This window comes from Taudactylus pleione, unplaced genomic scaffold (assembly GCF_031769625.1).
Source record: "Taudactylus pleione unplaced genomic scaffold, aTauple2 ptg000389l, whole genome shotgun sequence".
Taxonomy (NCBI): Eukaryota; Metazoa; Chordata; class Amphibia; order Anura; family Myobatrachidae; genus Taudactylus; species Taudactylus pleione.
Window position 1 is genome coordinate 2,838,761 of NW_028284790.1, and position 23,712 is coordinate 2,862,472.

At 42.6% G+C, this 23,712-nt stretch overlaps 1 protein-coding gene across 1 annotated transcript in view; it reads right to left on the reverse strand.

The window, feature by feature from the left end:
• IL15 (interleukin 15) overlaps positions 1-23,712 on the reverse strand; it is a 55,461-nt gene that overhangs the window by 15,731 nt on the left and 16,018 nt on the right. Inside the window, exons 2-3 of the mRNA XM_088445779.1 lie at positions 12,422-12,457; positions 11,579-11,617 (exon numbers count right to left, since the gene is read on the reverse strand). Of these exons, the coding sequence (XP_088301905.1) occupies positions 11,579-11,617; positions 12,422-12,457 (75 nt within the window). The remainder of the gene's footprint in view (positions 1-11,578; positions 11,618-12,421; positions 12,458-23,712) is intronic.

Below are 23,712 nucleotides of genomic sequence, written 5' to 3' on the forward strand. Positions count from 1 at the left end.
GGTGATTTCCACAGCCTCTACAGAACTCACCTAACTTGCTTCCCCGTGGATCCACCCACGGCGTCTACGCTACAGCGGAGCAAGTGACTCCCGCCCAGCCCTGCCAGAAAATCACACAGCAGCCCCGCCTGTATCTTTTGCTCCTCTACAGCATGTACCTCCTTGGAGACAGTAATTATCAGTGAAATATGCCTATGCTTAAATGTTATTTTCAAACTACAACAATATCGCTGTTATAATTAAATGCATTGTTGTTCTCTATAAAACATTTTTTTTTCATGAAATTACCTTTAATTGTTCAGTTATTAGCCAGATTTTCTTTTTTACAATTTTAGTAGCTCTTCAGGAGGTTTAATTTTACTAAAGTAGCTCACACCTCAATTAACGTTGGAGACCACTGCTTTACACAATCAACCCGGCACCCACCAGCCAGGAGTGCCGGGGATAGCCCCAGGCTATCAGCCCAGGCCTGGGGTGCCCTGAAGAGGAAACCCCTTTATTGAGGGGGTCCTCACCTCCCCAAGGATGAAAATGGTTTGGCTGGGGGACCAGGTGAAAGGGTTCCCCTGGCTGTTGCATTACACCCCCGCTAGAAAAAGTCTCGTGCTGGTTATGGAAAATAAACCTACTCATTTTGTCCCATGTATTTCCAAAACCAATTTGGAAATCATTAATGACTCACGATATATCGTTTGGTCATTGGTAAGATTGCACAGAGTGTATGCACTATATTGTTTGTCCGGGAATTCCAGGGAGTTCAAGGGAAATCGTTGATGACATTGCATCATTTGCAAGTCGTCTAATGTGTACCAGCTTAAGATCTATATATGTGCCTGTTTGAAGTTGATCACTTCTGGATGATTCACCCTTTGTGCAAGTTGCAAACCAATGATAATAATGATGACCAGTGGCTGAAAGGGTCTACAGCCTTCCAAATTATGAATATATTTTTAGAATACTGTTGCTGTGATATATTTACAGAATTACTGCTGAAATGAGCATGTTCTAGTTAGCTTGTAAAGGGGTTACTGATATGTTTAATATTCTGTGTAGGAAGGGATTGGCATTAGGCTCCTCCAGGAGCTTTTTGATGGGTCATATGGTCAGGGGACCATGATTTATTTATTTTACATATTTTACATTGTATTAACCTAAATAATCAACGGGTCCAGCTCTGACCATGACATAGATTTTATATATATATATATATATATATATATATATATACATATAAAATCTATCAGTGTAGAATGGCATCGCCACTCCGGAATAATCATATAACGTTATGAGTTGGCTTATGAGAAACCTCTAGTTTACTTCAACGTTTCAATTACACGATTTTCTTCAGGAAGTATAAAAAAGAGAGTAACAAAACTTACCTAAATAGCTCACCACAAGTGCAGCACACCTCGTCTGCCGGAGGCACCATCTGACGTCACCGCGACGCACACATTCAGCGAGCGCAACATCTGACGTAATCCTCACTATGGCAACAGGATACACAAAAACAAAAGTGAACAAAACCATCACCAAAATACAATAACATGTTACAAATATCAATGCAGCATGAGGACACATGTAAAAATAGCATATACAGTAAAATCAATCACGGCAACAGCAGGAGAGTGTGAGGAGTAATAACCATATGGAATGCAGTGTGACAAGTCACTAATTTAATGAGAGATATGTATACATATCAGTAAGCGTGATACGGAGATTAAATGAAGCAAGAAAGTGGTAGCGTTTCATTATGACCATTAGGTTGAACTGTGTTAAGTTGGTGTATCCACCTTGTCTCCATCTGTAACAGCGTTCTAGCCCTGCCACCTCCTCTCTGCCTCTCGGGTACATGATCTATCATTTTGTAGCGTAAAGTTGACAAATTATGCCTATGTTCCCTGAAATGACGGGCCACAGGTTGCTCGTTATCCTTTCCTCCTAAGGCTAATCTGATGGCCGATCTATGAAGTGCCATTCTTTCGCGAGACTGGCGAGTAGTCTTGCCAATATAAAGAAGACCACAGGGGCATCTAATATAATAAACAATGCACTGGCTAGTGCATGTCAGAATATGTTGTATCTTATACCTGCGTCCCGTATGGGGATGTACAAAGCTATCACCAGTTTCCATAAAGCTGCACATAGTACAGCCCAGGCAATTGTAGTTGCCTGGTTTCTTTGACAGAAAATGAGTTTTGGTAGATTTGCCAAACCCTGTGAAGTCATTATGGACCAGCCAATCACGAACATTCGTTTGTAACACAGTAACAAGGTGGTATCCCTTAAAGTTACCAAGTTCGTGTTAGTCCTAATTAAGGGCCAGTATTTTTTGGCCGTGTTAACAATGGAACTACTCCCCGCACTAATGATTGACCCAAATCATCTTGTTATTCAGTTTTTTATCATCCTTATTACATGAGGTGTCAATACTCTTAGGAGTGGCGAGAGCTCTTTTTTGGGCATCAATCAGGGATCTCAGGGAATAACCCCTACACAGAAAATTGTCAGTCATATGTTCCATTTGTTTAAGTTCATCAGTTGGATCGCTGCAAATTCTGTGTACTCTCAGATACTGGGAGTAAGGCAAGCCCTTCACTAGGTTTCTGGGATGGTAGCTAGAGGCTAATAACAAATTGTTATGGTCAGACGGTTTTTTATACAACGAGGTGTGCAACTTGCCATCAATAAACAAAACTGTGACATCCAGAAAATGTACCTCGTCAGGACTGATGTCATAGGTAAATTTGGTATCAGGGTCACGAGCATTGACATCATCCATCATGAGTAAAAATGAATCTCTGCTACCCAACCAGACCATGAATATATCATCTATGTATCGAGTGAAGAACTGTATATTGTCAGCAAAAGCTCTCTTATTAAAGAACAGATTTTGCTCCACACGATACATAAACGCATTAGTGTATGCAGGTGCAGCACAAGAACCCATAGCACAACCAAGGGTTTGCAGAAAAAACATCCCATCAAAAATAAAATAATTTCTGGTTAAAGCCAACAACTGTAAAATAAAGGTAAAATAAGGACCAACATAAGTAGGATTATTAATCAAAAGCTGTTCTACAGCCATCAAACCCTTGTTATTAGGGATGCCTGCCAGGTGGATTAGTGGAATCCTTGTGAAGTTTGGGCAATGTGTAAAACACTGGGACTCTGGGAAAAGGGGGTAGAAATGCGTCCATAACAGACTGGGAAATATAATGAGCATCCAAAGCTGTTCGTAGGCAGGCCGATTATAGCGGCTAGAGATTCCCTATATTATGAGGTCTCTAGATTTATTGATTTCCATCTTCAGCCTATGATACAATCTAAAGAAACCTATCTTAATGATACCACCTGTTTCTTACAGAAACTGAAAGATCTTGGTGACTTACCTATAGATTGCTTTCTGTATACCATTGACATAGTCGGCTTATATACCAGCATCCCTAATGGTATACAATCGGGAAACCGGCTGCCTTAATACCGATAGCCGGCTTCCCGACTGTCATATCCCGGCGAGGGTGAAATGCCGGGCGTCTATGTAGGAGCCTGACATTTCCCCGATGGCTGGAGACCGGCGCCCGGCATCGTTATCGAAGGAATACCGGGCGCCGCAAGCGGACAGCCGCATTGGGGGAGGGTTAGGTTTAGGGCACCCTGGAGGGAACTTAGGGTTAGGCACCCCATCGGGAGTGTTAGGGTTAGGCTAGGGGGAGGGAGGGTTAGGGTTAGGCACCCCTGGAGGGTACTTAGGGTTAGGCACCCCACGGGGGACTTAGGTTTAGGCAGCGGGGAAGGGGGGGATTAGGGTTAGGCACTTGGCGGGGAGGTTAGTGTTAGGCACCCCTAAGGAGGGTTAGGGAGTTAGGTTAGTTTATACTTACCTTAGCGACGATCGGGATTTCCAGCGCTGTCGGGCTTCCGCTGCCAGGAACTCTGCTTTTGTCGGCCAGGCGCTGCCGGGAATCGAACCGCCGGCCATGCCATCCCTAATAACAGGGGTTTGCTGGCTGTAGAACAGCTTTTGATTAATAATCCTACTAATGTTGGTCCTAATCTTACCTTTTTTTTTTTTACAGTTGTTAACACTTACCAGAAATTATTTTATTTTTGATGGGATGTTTTTTCTGCAAACCCTTGGTTGTGCTATGGGTTCTTGTGCTGCACCTGCATATGCTAATGCGTTTATGTATTGTGTGGAGCAAAATCTGTTCTTTAATAAGATAATAAGAGAGCTTTTGCTGACAATATACGGTTCTTCACTCGATACATAGATGATATATTCATGGTCTGGTTGGGTAGCAGAGATTAATTTTTACTCATGATGGATGATGTCAATGCTTCTGACCCTGATATCAAATTTACCTATGACATCAGTCCTGACGAGGTACATTTTCTGTATGTCACAGTTTTGCTTATTGATGGCAAGTTGCACACCTCGTTGTATAAAAAACCATCTGACCATAACGATTTGTTATTAGTCTCTAGCTACCATCCCAGAAGCCTAGTGAAGGGCTTGCCTTACTCCCAGTATCTGAGAATACACAGAATTTGCAGCGATCCAACTGATGAACTTAAACAAATGGAACATATGACTGACAATTTTCTGTGTAGAGGTTATTCCCTGAGATCCCTGATTGACGCCCAAAATAAAGCTCTAGCCACTACTAAGAGTATTGACACCTCATGTAATAAGAATGATGAAAAACTGAATAACTAGATGGTTTGGGTCAATCATTATAGTGCGGGGAGTAGTTCCATTGTTAACACGGCCAAAAAATACTGACCCTTAATTAGGACTGACACGAACTTGGTAACTTTAAGGGATACCACCTTGTTACAAACGCGGTAAGGACGTTCGTGATTGGCTGGTCCATAATGACATCACAGGGTTTGGTAAATCTACTAAAACTCATTTTCTGTCAAAGAAACCAGGCAACTACAAGTGCCTGGGCTGTACTGCGTGCAGCTTTATGGAAACTGGTGATAACTTTGTACATCCCCATACGGGACGCAGGTATAAGATACAACATATTCTGACATGCACTAGCCAGTTCGTTGTTTATTATATTAGATGCCCCTGTTTTGGCAAGACTACTCACCAGTTTCACGAAAGAATGGCACTTCATAGATCGGCCATGAGATTAGCCCTAGGAAGAAAGGATAACTAGCAACCTGTGGCCCGTCATTTCAGGGAACATAGGCATAATTTGTCAACTTTACGCTACAAAATGATAGATCATGTACCCGAGAGGCAGAGAGGAGGTGACAGGGCTAGAACGCTGTTACAGATGGAGACAAGGTGGATACACCAACTTAACACAGTTCAACCTAATGGTCTTAATGAAAAGCTACCACTTTCTTGCTTCATTTAATATCCATATAACGCTTACTGATATGTATACATATCTCTCATTACATTAGTGACTTGTCATACTACATTCCATATGGTTATTACTCCTCACACTCTCCTGCTGTTGCCGTGATTGATTTTACTGTATATGCTATTTTTGCATGTGTCCTCATGCTGATATTTGTAACATGTTATTGTATTTTGGTGATGGTTTTGTTCACTTCTGTTATTGTGTATCCTGTTGCCATAGTGAGGATTACGTCAGACGTTGCGCCCGCTGGATGTGTGCATCGCTGTGACGTCAGACGGTGCCTCCGGCAGTCGAGGTGTGTTGCACTCGTGGTGAGCTATTTAGGTAAGTTTTGTTATTATCTTTTTTATACTTCCTGAAGAAAATTGTGTAATTGAAACGTTGAAGTAAACTAGGTTTCCCATAAGCCAACTCATAACGTTATATGATTATTCCGGAGTGGCGCTGCCATTCTACACTGCTATCTACATCATTGCAGAGGGTACCCATATTTCTATATGTCTGAAGGAAGAGTGCCGAGCCTATGTTGTATAATATTATATATATATATATATATATATATACACATATAATTCTATTTATTACATTAGTATATTGATAAATGTTCTCTGGAGGTCCCAATATTTTCTATATTAGCAGGGTACTGGTAACTGCTAATAGCGGAGTACTCTGCTGGCCAACCCTGGCAAAGATATATGAGCAGTGAAGCAGGGAGTGATCAGACACACTAGCATATAATGAGAACAGTTTCCCAAGCAGTACACTGGATGCCACCTTATTACCATGTTCGTAGAGGCCAATGCTGTGTGTATGGAACTAAGGGCCCGATTCAGACCTGTTCGCTAAGCTGCATACGCATGCTATGGGCGATTATCGCACATTTGCGCATGCGTCAAAGTACGCATGCACGAACCAGTCTCTGCGTCTGGGAATTGGGCGCTCGTAGTACACAGACTGGACGCTAATTTGAGTGACAGATAGTGCCGTTTGTGGGTGGTAACAGGGGATGGTGCTTGTGAACGGGGGAGTGGATGTGCGAACGCAGGCGTGTCTGGGCGTCTAAACGGCATTTTAGGGGTGTGCTTAATTAGCAAAGAAGCGTAATTGTACACGTCACTGGGTTGTATTTTAGACAGCACTAATCGCAGTGCTTGCGGTGGGGTAGGGACTATCTCAAACGCTGCATGCAGCTCTGATGGGTCTCGATGTTACCGATTAATCACACACTTCCTGGAGATGACGTGCTAAGAAAGAAAGGTGGGCGGCTTTATACTCCAGCGGGCGCTCACTGCCGTAGCTCTCTAAGACATAGAGGGCGTCCTTAAGCCATTCAGTGCGATCACAGCACCTTTTGGCAGCGTGCGTACGCAGCTTAGTGAGCAGGTCTGAATCAGGCCCTAAATGCGGATATCCACCTCTATGCTGAGTTGTACACATCTCTGTGGTCGCTTTGTTCCATAGCTCTCATGATTGTCAATGCACACTTGTATGAGCCCTATACCAGGTGCAATAGATCTGTCTATAAAATATTTCTAAAGGTTTTTGCCCCTTTAGGTCACACTTGCATTAAGGGGTGCTCATACATCGTAAGGGGCAAGGACCTGATTGGTCACATATTTCAGGTGCCTCTGGTGGGAGGGTCTCGTTGTAGAAGTCATTTTAAGAATACTTCTTCATCCGTCCATCCACTGGTCCAAAACGAGGGAGTTTCCAAGGACACAGAGAGGTCCATAAAAAAGGAGGGAAACACTGCTATAAAAATATTCCATTTGGTGAACATTTGAACTGTGAATGTTGGCGCACCTAAGGAAAATGATCTACAAATACTCAGGCCCTGATTCAGAGCCGGACGCTCAGACAGAGCGCTCGCTCTGAATCAGGGCCGTCCCTCTGAATTTAAGAGCGGCCTCCTTGCCGCTCGCATAGCTGTGGGTTACCATCCACAGCTATAGCAAGCGGCCAAAATGATGGTCGCGATGGTCAAGACCATCGCGACCATCGGGCTTGCGACGAGACCCTTGCGGTAGGGTCTCGTCGCTGCAAGCCCTGGAGTTCTTTTGGTTCTATCACTTGTGATGTCAGTGGGGCCGGCCCCAGACGGTAGGCATTCCCATGGGAACGCCTCCGTCTGGGCAGCCACGCCCCCAGCACGCCCACCAAAGGGGGCGTGCTGTCACTCACCATCGACAGCACGCCCCCTTTGGTGCGAGACCCATAACGGCGGCTTGGCCGTCGTTATACGGGTCTCGCGCATGCGCTCGACGGAGCCGCCTCCGTTGTGCGCATGTGCACTTGGCCAACATCGACCCGCTTGCGAGCGCTTAGCGCTCGCGAGCGGGTCTGAATTAGGCCCTCAGTTCTGTATGCCAAGATTTTTTTACATCCCAATGCCCTGGATCTGGCCTTCACAACTGGCTAATTATTTGAGAATTCAAAGAAGTGTTCCACGGAATCTCCTCCCCAAATAATACCATTGTTCTGTGGGTAGATGTATGTGTTGTCAGACTGCCAGATAAAATGTCTGTTGGTCGGATAGGCATTTTATCTGGCAGTGTATGCCCAGCATAAGGAACTGAGGGGGTCATTCAGACCTGCTCGCGAGTGCAGGAAGCTCGCAAGCGGGTCGATGTACCCCACTGCGCATGCGCATGAAGGAGGGAGCTCCGTCGTGCGCATGCGTGAGACCCGGCGAGTGACGGGCTCTCCATCGCTCCGGGTCTCGCACCAAAGGGGGCGTGCTATCGATGTTGATTGACAGCACGTGCCGGGGGCGTGCCTGATTTTGTTGATTTGGTGGGCGTGCCGGGGGCGTGCCTGCCAGACAGAGGCGTTCCCATGGGAACGCCTGCCGTCTGAAGCCGGCCCCACTGACATCACTAGTGATGTCAGTGGGAGTGATTTTGGCTCTGATAGAGCCAAAATCAATCCTGGGCTTGCGGCAGCGAGACCCTACCGCATGGTCTCCATCGCAAGCCCGAGGGTCGCGATGGTCAAGACCATCGCGACCATCATCATGGACGCTCGCATAAGCTGTGGGTGGTCACCCACAGCTATGCGAGCGGCCAGGAGGCCGCTCCATTTTCATGAAGGAGGGCCCTGATTCAGAGCGAGCGCTCTGGTCAGAGCGTTCGGCTCTGAATCAGGCCCCGAGTCAGAGTTCTTCTCTTTAATGTCATAATTTACTGTTATGTTGAGAGTATTATTGAACCTGTTGTATGTGTAAGGTATTGACATCAATAGGATTTTTTTGTGAGGAAATTCCTCAACCTAAATTGTATAGTATACTGTATCCCATTCATATTTCGTAATAATTGCTCTAAAGGTGGTCACCTATTGCTAGTAAACCCCACTACTACAGTGACCTGTGATCTAACCCCAGGTGGCAACAGTTCTGCCGATCACTTACAGTGCTCTCTCTCCCTGCCGTTCCCTCAGGGGTCGTTCTCTGGACCCCCAGTGCATAGCTTACTGCACTCCTGCTGTTGTCACACCAGCTGTTTTCTCCTCAGCCTGACTCACCAGCTCGGTCTGCATGGCCGCTGCCTGGGTCCGGCAGCTTACCTGGTGTTTCTCTCAGCAGCACCTCTTCTTTCAGCGCAGTCCACACAGTCCATCTCAGGCTCACCCACACCACAGAGCTCTGGACTCAACCCCTTCAGAGCTCTCGCCCTCTCTCCGCTTCCCGCTCTCTAGGCTCTGCATTTTTGACCACCAGGAAGCAGCCAATCACGGACTCTTTTCTTTGCGCTTTCCCAGTGCTGCCACTTGCGTCCTCTGGGTCCTACTGCCTCCTGTGTTCTCCACGCTGATGTCACCAAATAATAGGGAAGAATTGTTAACCACTGCATGCAGCCCCATGCCTACAGAGGTTCGCCTCAGCACATTAGCAAAAGGGAAAAGTCCAAGGAGTGGCCAAATTAACATAGAGTTCCAGTACCACATACGTGATACCTGTGTTGAAGAAAATCATCATAACTTGTGTTTATAGTCTGTTCTTCCTCTATTTCACAATGTATATGCATCCTTCCGGGATTGAGCTGAATGCCTGCACACAGCGAGGGGCGTGGCCGGCCACTGACTCTGTATGGGGGCCATGATGATGCGATCGCGCAGACAAGCCCCTGGCCCCACCCCCTCTTTACATTGCCAAAAATAAAAGCATTACGAAGCAATTTAGCGCGAATCGCGTCATCGGGCCCCCCCGCTGCGGAATTTCTAGTTGTAGTCGGGGGGGGTAGGCGGCAGCCAGGAGGCTTGCCTGCCTTTTCAGGGGTCGGGAGCGGCACCTGACATTCTGGAGGTTCCTGACCAAATCGGGAGGGTAGGCAAGCCTGTGTATATGTTATAATAGCTGTAGAAGTACATGACAACCTATGTGTACATATTCTTTGTGTATGCCACTTGCTATGGATGTATTATGTGAAACATAAAAAAACAGGTAATAAACAAAATATTACAGCAAAAATTTGACTCTTTTTGTTTAGCTATTTTTAAGCTAAATTTTATAAAAATGTAAGGTGTGGCCACTTAAGAAGTAGAGGTCCACATGAAGAGAACCAAACGAGAACAGGATGCCCACCAGCGCTCTATTAAGTAATAAGTTACTGGGAAATGTACCTATCTGAGAGCCTATTTTTATTTATAAAAGAGCACCAAAGTTATGGTTCTAGTGAGCAGAAAAACAGGACATAAAACAAATACCATCTTCCTGCTACAGGATAAGCACCTAGGTATGCTTTAACTTTTTACCCACAAACGTTCCACACAGCGCCGTAGCTGGACCGCAGTGCGCCCTGTGCAGCACTGCCGCCCCTCTCACTCCCTCTCCGTCCCCCTCCTCCCCCCTGAGCGCTTACCCTTCCTTCCGAGGGTATTCCTGCGCCGACATTCACTGAGCGGCGCGCACCACTGCCGGAGGTCACTTTGTGTGGCTGGTGCCGCTGGAGGATTCTGCCCTGTGCGGAGGCACTGGCCGCACCACCCTCCCTACGGCCCTGGTTCCACATATGTCTCTATTTCATTCTATTTTGCATAGCAGCCTCAAATGTTGCATACAACCTTAGAATCAATCTAAATTAATTCACCATTCTAAATTTTCAAAGCAATTTGATGAGTTCATGGTGTGACGGGTACTCAGTAATAACTAGTACCACCTGTAGATCTAATGTGCTAGTCGATTAACACCACTGTGCTCCAGCTAGATGATCTGGAAAACATGCACTGTTAGTGTTCCATGAGGACCAGATTTAAGAAACACCACTTCAAATGTACCACTCAGGAAAAAATTAAAACAAAAAGAAAAACACGGCCCAGCCAAACTCTATCAGACTGGAGAAGAGTTTTGAACGAAGAAGTAAATGTTATGTGATGAAATTTATTTATTTTTTTTGTACTTTGAGCAATGTGAATGTACAGTAGAAAGTGGTATAATGGTAAGAATAAACTAAGCTCAGTAACAATGTTCCATAATGACGGAACTGAGTGCCTGATTCAGACCCGGACAATATGCTGCGCTCGCTCGCATTGAGCGATTTTTCGCAATCTGCGCATGTGTATGAGTCGCAATGTGCGTGCGCGAACCAGTCATTGCGATGGGAAAGTGCTCGCCCGTATCCCACAGTCGGGCCGCTATTTTGAGTGACAGATAGTGCCGTTTGTGGGTGGTAACAGGGGAAGGTGCTTGAAAACGGGGTGTGGATGTGCGAACGCAGGCGTTCCTGACTGTCAGAACGGCGTTTAATGGGTGTGCATAATTAGCAAACTAGCGTCATTACACACGTGACTGGGTTGTATTTTAGCCAGAACTGCTCGCAATGTTGTGGTGAGAAAAGGCTACCACAAGCAATGCGAGCAGCTCTGATGGCTCTCGATGTTCCCGATTAATACTACAACTGCCCGAGATGGCGTGTGTTGCGAGTGGCAAAGGGGCGTCTTTATACAGGTGCGAGCTCATAGTGCGGCTGCTCACTATTACTTAGTGGGCGGCTTTACGCGACGCAGTGCGAGCACATGATTTAAATAGCCGGCCCCTTTTAGCCAACGAGCGAACGCAAATAGCGTCCGGGTCTGAATCAGGCCCTCAACACTTAATTAATGTAGGACATAAGGTTAACCATATTCTTTAGTTTTCTTCCGTGGAAACAACTACTGTATAACAAACCAAAGTAAATTAGTTATAGAGGAGTGTGGGTACTTACATTATCATTCCTCGCAGTGTAGAGATTTAAATTCTTATGCTGGAAAGTAAAGAGAAGAAAAATTAATGAGACAATCAGGATACAATGTTATGACTTCTTAAATAGATAACGCAAAGGCCAGCAAAAATATATATACTGTAATAAGTGAGAAAGCGTGCCTGTCTGTCTGTTTGTCATTTATACACGGCCAGAGTTTTGTACCTAGCTCCACCAAATTTGGCATGGTGCTGTAGTTTAGATGAGGTTTTTGCCTAGGTTTGAACTTCGTCAAGGCCACACAATCCCATAAAACCGAGACATTTTTAAATTACACAGGTTCTGGCGCTGAGGGTCTGGCTTCATACACACAATGGGCCTGATTCAGATTTCGGAAATAGAGGGCCTGATTCAGTAAGGATCGCTATTGCGATCGCAATAGCTATTACGTACGCCGTTGCAGCCTAAAATAAGGAGATTTGAACATAAGTTGGCCATAATTGCTCCCACATTGCATGCACTGAACTAAATTAAATTTTCAGTTGTACTAATTTCTATGTAAGTGTAGATTGAACTGCATACGACTCTGCATCGCCTGGATTTGCAATGCATAGGCTCTGCATCAGAGCATGGACAGTACAAACACATGCAAGATTCTCTGCTAAACCAACTTGTGTTTAACTTTGCCTCGCCACCAAAGTTCTCTACTGTAAAAGAGCATAGGCCTCAGATGATTTTAAGTGCTGGGATCTTGCTACATATACTATAGTTATTTATTAATATGCTACAGGTCACTCATCTTTCTAAATAAACAATCCAGCAGCAAATTGTGTAACTTAAGCAAACTTGAGAACCATAAATACTTACGTGATTATTTTTCCAATAGTCACTTTCTTTAAGTAGCTTTAATAAAAAGGAGTAAAATAATAGAAGTGAATATATGTATGCAATTAAAATGCGACACAAATATCTACATTCTATTTTTCTTTACATATATTACATTAAGTTTATTTGATATGTATGTAATGTTAATTTATAATATATTGTAAATTACTTACAAGGAGCAGTATTCCATTAATATTAGGCTAAAACACAGGTTCTCAAACTCAAACTCCTCAGGACCCCAAACAGTGCATGTTTTCCATGTCTCCTCCCTGAATCACAAGTGAAATCATTAGCTCTACATGTGGATCTTTTAAATTGTGTCAGTGAGTAATGAGTACACCTGTGCACCTGCTGGGTTACCTGGAAAACGTGAACTGTGTGGGGTCCTGAGGACCGAGTTTGAGAACCACTGGGCTAAAATAATAATGTATAACATAAAGTCTTAATTACGGGAGCTATATCAAGTAGAGTAATGGCATGCACATATACGTCTAATAATAAATAATAGTAATGTTGATTTTATTGATATAAACATAAAATTTCTAAGATGTATTTATTTACTGCTAATTCTTACATGTATTGTATATACTGAATCGTACAGTTCATACTTACCTACTCTCCCGAAAATCGGGTGGCGCGTCCACCCCCCACCGGTGTCTTCTCCCCCTTGTATAAGTGAGTTGTCCAGGAGAGCAGATGGCACGATTTGTGCTAAATCGCGCCATCATGGCCCCGACCCTGTCACTTCCCAATAACTCGCATCAACCCCCCCGTGTTGACCTGGCTGTCTCCTCCCGGAGAAAGCAGCCATATTGTCAGCAAGTATGGTATAGTTTTTTGTAGCCGGTGTATTATAGGGGTCTGTAAACAGCTATGATACTAATGAGGGTAAATAAGGTGATAATAAGCATTGCATGGCTAGGGCCTGTCTCGGTAACTGCGGATTGAAAAATAAAGTGTCCTCAACAATCTTTTCTAAACTGCCTTTTGCTCATATGTTTCCAAAGTCATGCTCACAGACAATGGCACTTCTTCACTTCTTTCATTTCAAATCCACTTGTTCTTCTTATTGCACAATGAGTATTTTGGGTTTAGACAGATCATGTGATGGAGTGCATGTTACTTAGGGCTCTATTTATTAACATTATTTTTACTAAAATAAAGTGAAAAAGGGTGTTTTCACACCCTTTTCACATTATTTTAGTTTCACCTAAATTTACTAAAGGGCAATTGGAGTAGAATTAGCATATATTTTTAGTAAACAGATCTGCCTGAGATTTACTAAAAATAAATTGTGAGAAAATACCGAATAAAGTCCTGTGATAATAACACCACCTGGAAGTGGCGTTATACAGGCTTTCCCCCAGTTACTGGACTCTTGCAGAGCAGATCCGAGAGCCGGGCTCCAGAGATCAGCTGTGTGGTCTAAACTGACCACAAGCTGATCACTGCAAAAAAAAAAAAAAAAGTAAAAAAAAGGCCGATGATCGGTGCTCCGGTGATGTCCGGTCAGCTGGTCTACCATCCGGCACTGTGATCCGGTCAGCTGCTACATAGTACAGCTGACCGGGTTACAGTGCAGGATGGGAAACCAGCTGACCGGAGCCACAGAGGAAGGACATCACCGGAGCAGCGAATACTGGAGGGAAGTGAAATTAAGGGGGAAGGGCAGTCACGGGGGAGGTTGCGATCGCGGGGGGTAGCGGCAGCTGGTTTGGTGCATGCATGTGCTCCTTATCACTGTATTTTTTCCGAATAATACAGTGATAAGGCAGCGGAGGGGATTCACAGGGACAGAGCTTTATCGCAAGCTCTGTCCCTGAAAGGGATTTTTAATAAATCCCTGTGATATTGCCTGAATTCGCAATATCACACTACAATCTGCATTCTAAATGCAGATTGTAGTAAATAGAGCCCATAGTGTATTAATCACGCGATCCAGCAAGTCCATTGTGCTTCAGGCGATTGCACCATTACTGTAAATTAATTGTGATGCAAATGTATATAGTACTGTGCTCTCAAAACGTTCTCTTTCAGTGCACCCTGAAAACCTTAATAGGACACATGGACACTACTCTTCCCTCACAAGATGGAATACTTCCCAATGTTTAGATTTTCCTAATCAAAGCATATTCATCTAACATTGGGGTGTACCATGTTCCCCAGGGGTGAATCCCACTGTTCCAAAGCCCTGAGTCATCCACAGCCTTCTTTACCTCCCCTAAAAATAACCCTTTAATAAAGTGTAACCCCTTATTTAGGGTTAACCCAGCAAATAGGTGACCTGACTGTAATATATGTTATAACTATGTAAACTGTGTTAAGAATTGCGATATAAGTATTATTATATATTTATTATCCATGTATAATAATTAAAATATATATATATACTGTGTATATATATATATATATATATATATATATATATATTTTGTTATAAGAAAAACTGGATAATAACTAATAACAATAGATAGAGATAGTGTAGGTAGTCTTGTAATTAAATATTTGTTGTTATACATAATGTATTAAATACTGTACTGTATGTGTACCTATATGTGTACATATACGGGATGTTTCCCTTGCTATTGGCCCTAAAGATTTTCTTATAACTTTTAAAGTAATTAATGTAATTTAGTGAAATTTGACACAGACATACTTAGGTGTATGAGAAACATGAGGAAGTCATAGCAAGTGTCAACCATTTAACGTGATGCCATTCTGTTTTTACTGCTGTCGCTAGTAACTTTAATGGATTAATGGGCATATTAATTAACATTATTTTTACTAAAATAATGTGAAAAAGGGTGTTTTCACACCCTTTTCGCATTATTTTAGTGTCAAATTAATTTATTAAAAAGGGCAATTGGATTCGTGTTTGTGAAAAACTGCCCCAATCCCTTCAATTCACATATTTTTAGTGAACAGATCACATTTGCCATGCTTGTAATGGGAAACGTGATTTGCCTAGATTTAAAAAAAAAAATGTGAAAAAATATGGGGGAAACCCCTATGATAATAACGCCACCTGTAGATGGCCTTATTAGTGCTTTCCCCCTGTTCCCCGACTCCTGCTCTGCTCTGAAATTATATGCCTCTAAGACTGCCATCATAATCGCAGATTTTTTTATTATTACTAGCACAAAGGCGAACTTGTGTAAACAGCATATTCAATTCATATAAGTGGGGGTATTTATATGTGTCAGTCTAAAAGCAGACATGCCGACATTCTGGTTGCCCTTCCAGGAGGGGTCAGCCAGATCGGCAAATTCGGGGGGCATGGTCGGCTGTTGTGGGTGGTGCGGGGGCGTGGCCACGCGCTCGTGTCATTTTGGCCCCGTCCCCGCTACAAAATGCCGATAATACCGGCATTTTGAAGTAGAGGGCGGGGCCAAAATTACGTGATTTGGCGTGAATCGTGTCACAGGCCCCCCCGCTGCCAGGGATTCTCACTAATCGCGGGGGGGGGGGGACAGGAGGGGTCGGCAGCTTGTGGGAGGCTTGCCTGCCTTCCCGGGAGGCCAGGAGCAGCACCCAATTTTCGGGAGGCTCCTGAATAAATCGAGAGGGTAGGTAAGTATGGTCTAAAGTGTGGTAAGGAAATGGTTACAATTGAATTGCCAAATATACAAAGTAGTGTACAAGAAAATTGTAGTCACTTGCAGCAGAAAGTGTTAAGTATTATATTGGGGGAGATGTACCTAATATTACTGATGTAAACGGGGGCGTGCCGCTAGGCCACATCCCCTTTCGTGTAGGTCATGCGCCTTTTTGGGTCCGAGCGCGCCTTTGGAGCGCGGATGTCCCGATTGGAGATCTTCAAATGTTGGGAGGTATGATAGGGTGATACACATCATTATCGTCTCACATATGATATCTGTCATGGTGGTGGCATTAGCACAGCAGCAATAGAGCAAATAATGGGTCTCTGGTTCTTACCTAGCACATAGGCTGATACAGTGGGGCAATTCTGGGGATCATGGATTTTTACCAAGTATCAATTTACAGTAAATGAAAAAACAAACACACATGGAGAGATGGTAGGAGGAAAGCAACAGCAGCAGCGCCATCTATAGGTAGGAGGTGAGAGACATTATCCAGTGGGAAGGGGCAGAGACTTTTACTTGAGGAGTGCAAGACTGTATATAAAAGGGTCACACAGTGACTGTAAATACCCTGGCCACATTATCATCTAGTGACAAGCCTGGACGCAGTTGTTATAATAAATTTTCCAAGGAGCAAGCTTCACAAAGCAGCAACTTCACAAACCCCTTGGTAATGATAGAGCTTAATAGCCAGCCAGGACTAACACGCACTGTACCCAGCTCAGCTGCCCGCAGCATTTACTATTACTGTCAGGCTCAGCTGACCCACACATCAGTGCTATTGAGAGAGAGCCGGTACAACAAGTCTCTGTGACCAGCGTAAATCTCCTGGTGAGCTCAGAAGCCGACATTATGTACACCCGCTGCTGCAGTCACCTACACTGAAAGCTGATCTCTACAGGAGAAAACTAGGAGAAAACTGGCTCACCACTGTTCCTATGACCGGCCAGCACCTGTGAGCAGTCACTCCAACAAACCACTCAGTGTGGGGGCTGCCTGTCAAAAAGTGGGGGCGGGACCACATGTCAAAAAATATATAAAAGCCACCAGTCTGTCAGGCAGTCCCACATCCGCGTCGGCCCACCGGGAATCCTCCCGGTGAGTTTTATGGACAATCCGCCCCTGGACACACATCTTGCAACAATCTTGTAATCAGCAGAAAAGTTCTAATCTTCAGGATGACAAGCCAGTCTATATTTCAAACCAGAACAAACTCCACCTAAATTGGGACACTTGGGAGATATGGGACAGATAATGGATAGCTTTACAGAAATCCAAGGCTTCTTAAAAGAAGGCAGTAACAAATAGCTTAATAATGTCCCTCCATCCATTAGGACAAATGATGATACAGTGGCAGTTTATACGTTCTGTCACATGCAGAGCAAAGTTTTTATTTTCTTGCTCATTGTGCATAGGTTTAGCCAAATGGTGTGATGTGTTCAATTGCCTAATTTAATAGAGGAAGCAGGGGTTATTTCAGCATGTTCTATTATAACTAACATATCATTGTTGGAGGTTAGTATTGCACCATTATTCTAAAAGACATGCTCTCCATTTACAGCCGTGGCCAAAAGTTTAGAGAATGACGCAAGTATTGGTTTTCACAAAGTTTGCTGCATCAGTGTTTTTAGACGTTTTTGTCAGATTTTACCATGGTATATTGAAGTAAAATGACTAGCATTTTAAAGTGTCAAAGGCTTTTATTGACAATTACATTGAGTTTATGCAAAGAATCAATATTTGCAGTGTTGACCCTTATTTTTCAAGACCTCTGCAATTCACCCTGGCATGCTGTAAATCAAGTTCTTGGCCACATACTGACTGATGGTCGCCCAATCTTGCCTAATCAATGCTTGGAGTTTGTCAGAATTTGTGGGTTTTGTTTATCCACCCGCCTCTAGAGGATTGACCAGAAGTTCGGGTAAGGTCTCGGGAGTTTCCTGGCCATGGACCCAAAATTCTATGTTTTGTTCCCTGAGCCACTTAGTTATCACTTTTGCCTTATGGCAAGGTGCTCCATCATACTGGAAAAGGCATTGTTCATCACCAAACTGTTCTTGGATGGATGGGAAAATGTGCTCTTGGAGGATGTTTTGGTGTCATTCTTTATTCATGGCTGTGGTCTTAGGCAAAATTGTGAGTGAGCCCACTCCCTTGGCTGAGAAGCAACCCCACACTTGAATGGTCTCAGGATGCTTTACTGTTGGCATGGTAGGCTAGCAGTAGCAGAGGCAGGGACCTGTGATAGAAATGACACAATGGTGGAAGTATTACTGTGGCAGGGGTGCAGTGACTATTAATCCTGAAAGTGAGGGGGATTCTGTAGCATCCTCATTTCCTTCTACAGTGGCATTTTGCTTTTGAAGCTTCACAGTATATGCTCAGAAAAGCAGAGCAAGTGACCACAAAGGATGCACAGCCAACTATTGCTGTGATGCATGCCGATGTAGTATTCCATCCATTGAATTACCCCAATAATACCACAATAATAATCATTAGACACATTGAAGAATATCATTCATATACAAAAGTCGAGTCCGCACAAGATCAGTTTACAATCAAGTATCAGATAAATATCTTTTATACCAATCCATCACACATTATAGAACCATGCATGTTATTAACACCTTTTTTGCACTTTTCATCACTCCCATATAGTTTTTCACCCTTAAGTGATAACCCAACCAATATCCTATTAATATGATTCACTATACGAGCATAGGTAGTCTTATTAATATGATTCACTATACGAGCATAGGTAGTCTTTTGCTTATGCGATTTAGGTTACAATATAGAATATTTATTTACTCTGTGTTAATTTAAGTTGTAGCACACCATTGCAACTATTATAATAAATGAAAATATGATAGGTTTGTCATATTAAACTGACATATGACAAATAAGCATTAACTCTTCCTATGATCAATGATTCAGAGATCTAAACATTACAACATTTATAATTTTCCTTCTAATTTAAGTTTACTATGGACTGGAAAGCATTCCAGTTAATTCAAGGAGAAACATCACCCGTTATCATCTCTTAAATATCAAATCATTGATCAGGTACCCCCCTCAGGAGAGGAGGAGACCGAAATTCCGTTCTTATGAAATTGGAATCGAGGTGGATCTATAGATTGAATACCCTGTACCCCGCGGGGTTGAACGAAAAAATTAACTGGAATGCTTTCTAAAGACACTTGTGACATTTGGATTTTGGAACATAGAAAATTACAATATATCTTTATTCAAATATAACATGTACTTTATGCATACACTTTCTCTGTATATATTTACCTGTGCAGCATATCAGGATGGTAACATTATAAGAACAGTATTAGTTCTACACATTATTCTCAACGACCACCTCTTAGTCTACACATCCCCAGTTATTACATCATAGTATAATACATTACAGCATACCATTATAGGCAGCATTTAATATCGATATGTTACATACATGTAGAGAATATAACGGTTTTCCATACTATTTTATCATTATTTTATGTCCACATAAGTACAATTGTACTTTTGTCTTTTCACAGCCAAGTCCCGGAGACGGAGACAGCGAAAGGGTTGGTAGGCAACGACCCGGCGCACAGCGCTGACGTCATCGGTGAGTGTCCCAACGGGCGAGGGAGTGCAGCTGGTCTCCGGGATTGGCATTCACACGCTTACACAGGGGATAAAGGTAAGGGTTTTCATCACACTGCATTTTTCCATATTTTTGGCCAGTATAACTAACATAGCAGCTTGAGGACGAGGTCCGAATGGATCTTGAAACATTGCTTATATCGCTGTGTACTGAACTTATGTACTGAACAAATGTGCTGAATAGTATCAATATATGAAATTGCATTAGTAGTGCCGTATGTGGACTGGATTCTTTCGGGACCTGCATAATGGTATATTCAATATAACACGTCCACACAAAGCTGCATTATAACAAACGAGTGCCAAATTTTGGAAAATTATATATATATATATATATATATATATATATATCCAAGGAAAAAGATAGCTGGCACTCAAATGCTCCTTAAACAACGTGTGCCGGTGCCTTCCTAAATTACCAGCCCTATGCAGGGATGGAAACACAGAATATATAGGCGGCACTCTAGCGACTTAAAAAAGTACACTGGACCCCATGAAATAAGGTCAATGTTTCAGAACACTTTACTTGGGTTCTTTCGTCAGGACCAGAAGAACCCAAGAAAAGTGTTCTGAAACGTTGACCTTATTTCACGGGGTCCAGTGTATTTTTTTAAGTCGCTAGAGTGCCGCCTATATACAGTTTTATTTCTCCAAAGGAAACCTGTCCGATCTGTGGAAAGGAATAGGCGGCACTCTTGAATCCTGATGGAAAGGTCTTAGGACCTTGAAACGTTGACTACGTACTTAATCCATCGGTGATCAATACACATTTTTTTGAGACAAAAGAATGCCGCCTATTCCTTTCCACATGGGGAGGGCCAGGCTTTCCTTATCTTGCTCCAGTGACACCTACTGTACTATATGCACAGACTACAGACTTCATAGATCACATTATATATATATATATATATATATACATACATATATATACATAGATATATATATATATATATATATATATATATATATATATATATCTCCAAAGTTCTGCACTCACACCTTAACAAATAGTAAGATCAGGGTGCACTTCAAGACCAAAGTCCAAAAATAGGAAAATGTATCCTTTAATTTTTCGGATGAAGGCACTCACTATATATAATATAATTTTTATTAAAACATAATTTCCACAGGCTGTTCAGCCGTTAAATGAGACACCTCATTGTTCGTGTCGATGTTTCGGTCTACATCAGACCTTTTTCAAGACTAGTGTATGTCAAGTAAGATACATAATACAAAAATAGACATCTAAAAACAAAACATACATAAAGTGAAGTCAGTGAAACATGACAATGTCTATCTGGCCCCATCCATTCAAAGATAAATAGAAATACCTAGATACCATATAATAGAGCTGTATGAGTTCATAATTCACCAAGTATAACAGGACAACTGCTGGATAAACAGGATATCAATAAAGTGTCAACATCACCTGTAAAGATAAAATATCTAAACACTGGTCTAGAATAGAACTTAAAAACACCAATAGAGACATAGAATGCACATCATATAGAACATAACAACACAAACAAAGATACAACAAGAGGCTAGAGGCAGTACTGACAATATATGGAATAATATCTATATTAATCATATAAAGCAGTTAATGGCAATAATGTACAAATTACATGGGACATGTGATCAAAAAAAGGGGGAACAAAGTCCACCATAAGACTAAAGGTTACGGTTAGGCATCCCCGGGGAGGACTTAGGGTTAGGCACCACTCTGGGAGTTTAGGGTTAGGTACTCCTACGGGAGGGTTAGGGTTAGGGGGAGGGGAGGGTTAGGTAACTTACCTGACCCTGTCGGGATTCCATCCTCTCGGGCTGATGCTCGGTATTTCAATCCCATTCCGTTTAAAAGCCTAGATACTTTTTACATTAAGAGTGAAGATATCTCTTTATTTATTTATTGATATGTTGCACTTGAACTACTAGCACCTATATGTCCTCTGTGTGTATATTGATTGAAAAACATTTTTTTACATTCTATCTAGATATGCTCACATGTGAGATGTGTTTCATGAATATACAATTTTAATCGAATTAGGAGGTACCCTGAGTGGGTTTTGACGATTTACCTAGGGGGTGAAGTATAAGTAACAGCCCTTTGAATAAATAACTAGGGAAATTATTTAAATACTTTGCAGAACCTGTCAACATTTAATACTTCTTTTTGATGTACCCCAAACTTTGAAACTTTGGGACTATTTTTAGGGGGTAGCACCCAAATTAAAATTATATTTTAAAATTACAATTGCTAATTTTGATGAAATTATTCTGTTTAATGTGTGCCCCAAAAAGACGTTTTTTTTTTGGCTTTACTTTGCTTTCTTGCACAGAATAAGGAAAATACATTGAAGAATGTGTAAGGAGTCTATGACTTGCTCAAATAAACTGTTGATTAGCAACAGTCATTCTTTTTAATGACAAGACTTAAACAGAACTTTTGTCCCATGGAACTCAAAGCCATTTCCATTTACAAGCAATTACATAAATGCATGACAGCTTATCATATAGCAGGCTTAAGAGTTTTGTGAAGTAATGAAAAACAGTTTTGAAACGTACATTCTTCAAATGATTCTAATGAATTTCAGCATGATGGTCTGTACAGTAGGTACATTATAAACTCACCCTATTGAAGGTAAGAGAGAGAGACCACTGTGGCACATGTTAGCTACAGTGTGATTCCACATTTGGAGTGCAGGGATAATTTTCACAATATACTTTTTAATAACATCATCAGCATATCATATTGTAAATTGTATTGGTAGGGGCCCTCACAAATCAAAAAACAGTTTACTGCATTGTTGCACCTTTGTTGGGATATTAATTCATACAAATAATAATATGCAAATCATACTTATTCAATCAATTAATCAATTAATAAAACAAACGTAAAATACATATAAAAAACAAGCAAATAATGCAATAATCATATAAACAATTCTATCAATTAATATTGTTACATGTAGCAGAAATAGTTGTCTATTCGTTTCCACATGTGAATAATCAAATGTGCAATATGCCTCCACTCACAGACCAATTATTTTATATAGCACTGTTAAGACAGAGCTGATCAGGCTCTTATTAAAAGGAAAAAATGTACAAAAAAGAGGTTGGTCAGATTTAAAGATTTGGGGCCTAATTCAGCAAGGATCGCAATTGCAAAACTGCACCCAGGCATCTTTGCAATCCGATCCTTGCAGTCATGCAAATGCAGCAGCAGGTGTATGATGCCTCAGCTTATACAGGCTGGCCGGCTTGTGAGCCCAGCAGACTGCGTACGTCCACGCAGTCTCTGGGCTGACCACTTCCGGAACACAGGGCGGACACGCACCGATTCCGGGGATGCCACCACACCCCCGCACCGCACCATAAATGCATCGACCTATCAATCAGACAAAGGCATTCAAGGGCTAGCGTGCATGTTAGCAGGACCTAAAACTCTCAATCAGGCCCTTATGCTGGATACATACTAGACTATATGTCATCAAATCCTGGCGATTGGAGCGACATATCGGGTACATCGTCTAGTGTGTACCCATGATATGTGTACTCCTGCAGGTCGTTAGTGTCATTGTCTAATGGCTCTGCTGCAGGGCCGACGGGGGATGTCGTTAACGATGCCAAGGTGCAGAATCCCCCAGTCGGACCCGGCATCAGCAAGTGTGTATGCACTTGCCGCATGCTGGGTCCCGTCGCCAGTTATGCTGTGCTGGGTACACATCGTCTAATGTGTACCCAGCTTGAGTGTTATTTCTAATCTCCAAATCTGCACTAAAACCAATCAACTTTTAAATATCTATTGTAAGTTAAGATAGGTAGACACATGGCAGATATATCTGCAGATGATGTTTGTTCATACACACTGAACAACCATCATCTTTTCTCCTGGCTGCGGGTCCTGCTGACCGCGGGTCGCAACGCAGATATATCTGCCATTGGCTCTGCAGTAGAGCCAATGTGATATGTCTGTGAACGACATCGTTCACAGACATATTGCTGGTTCACACTGGTCGA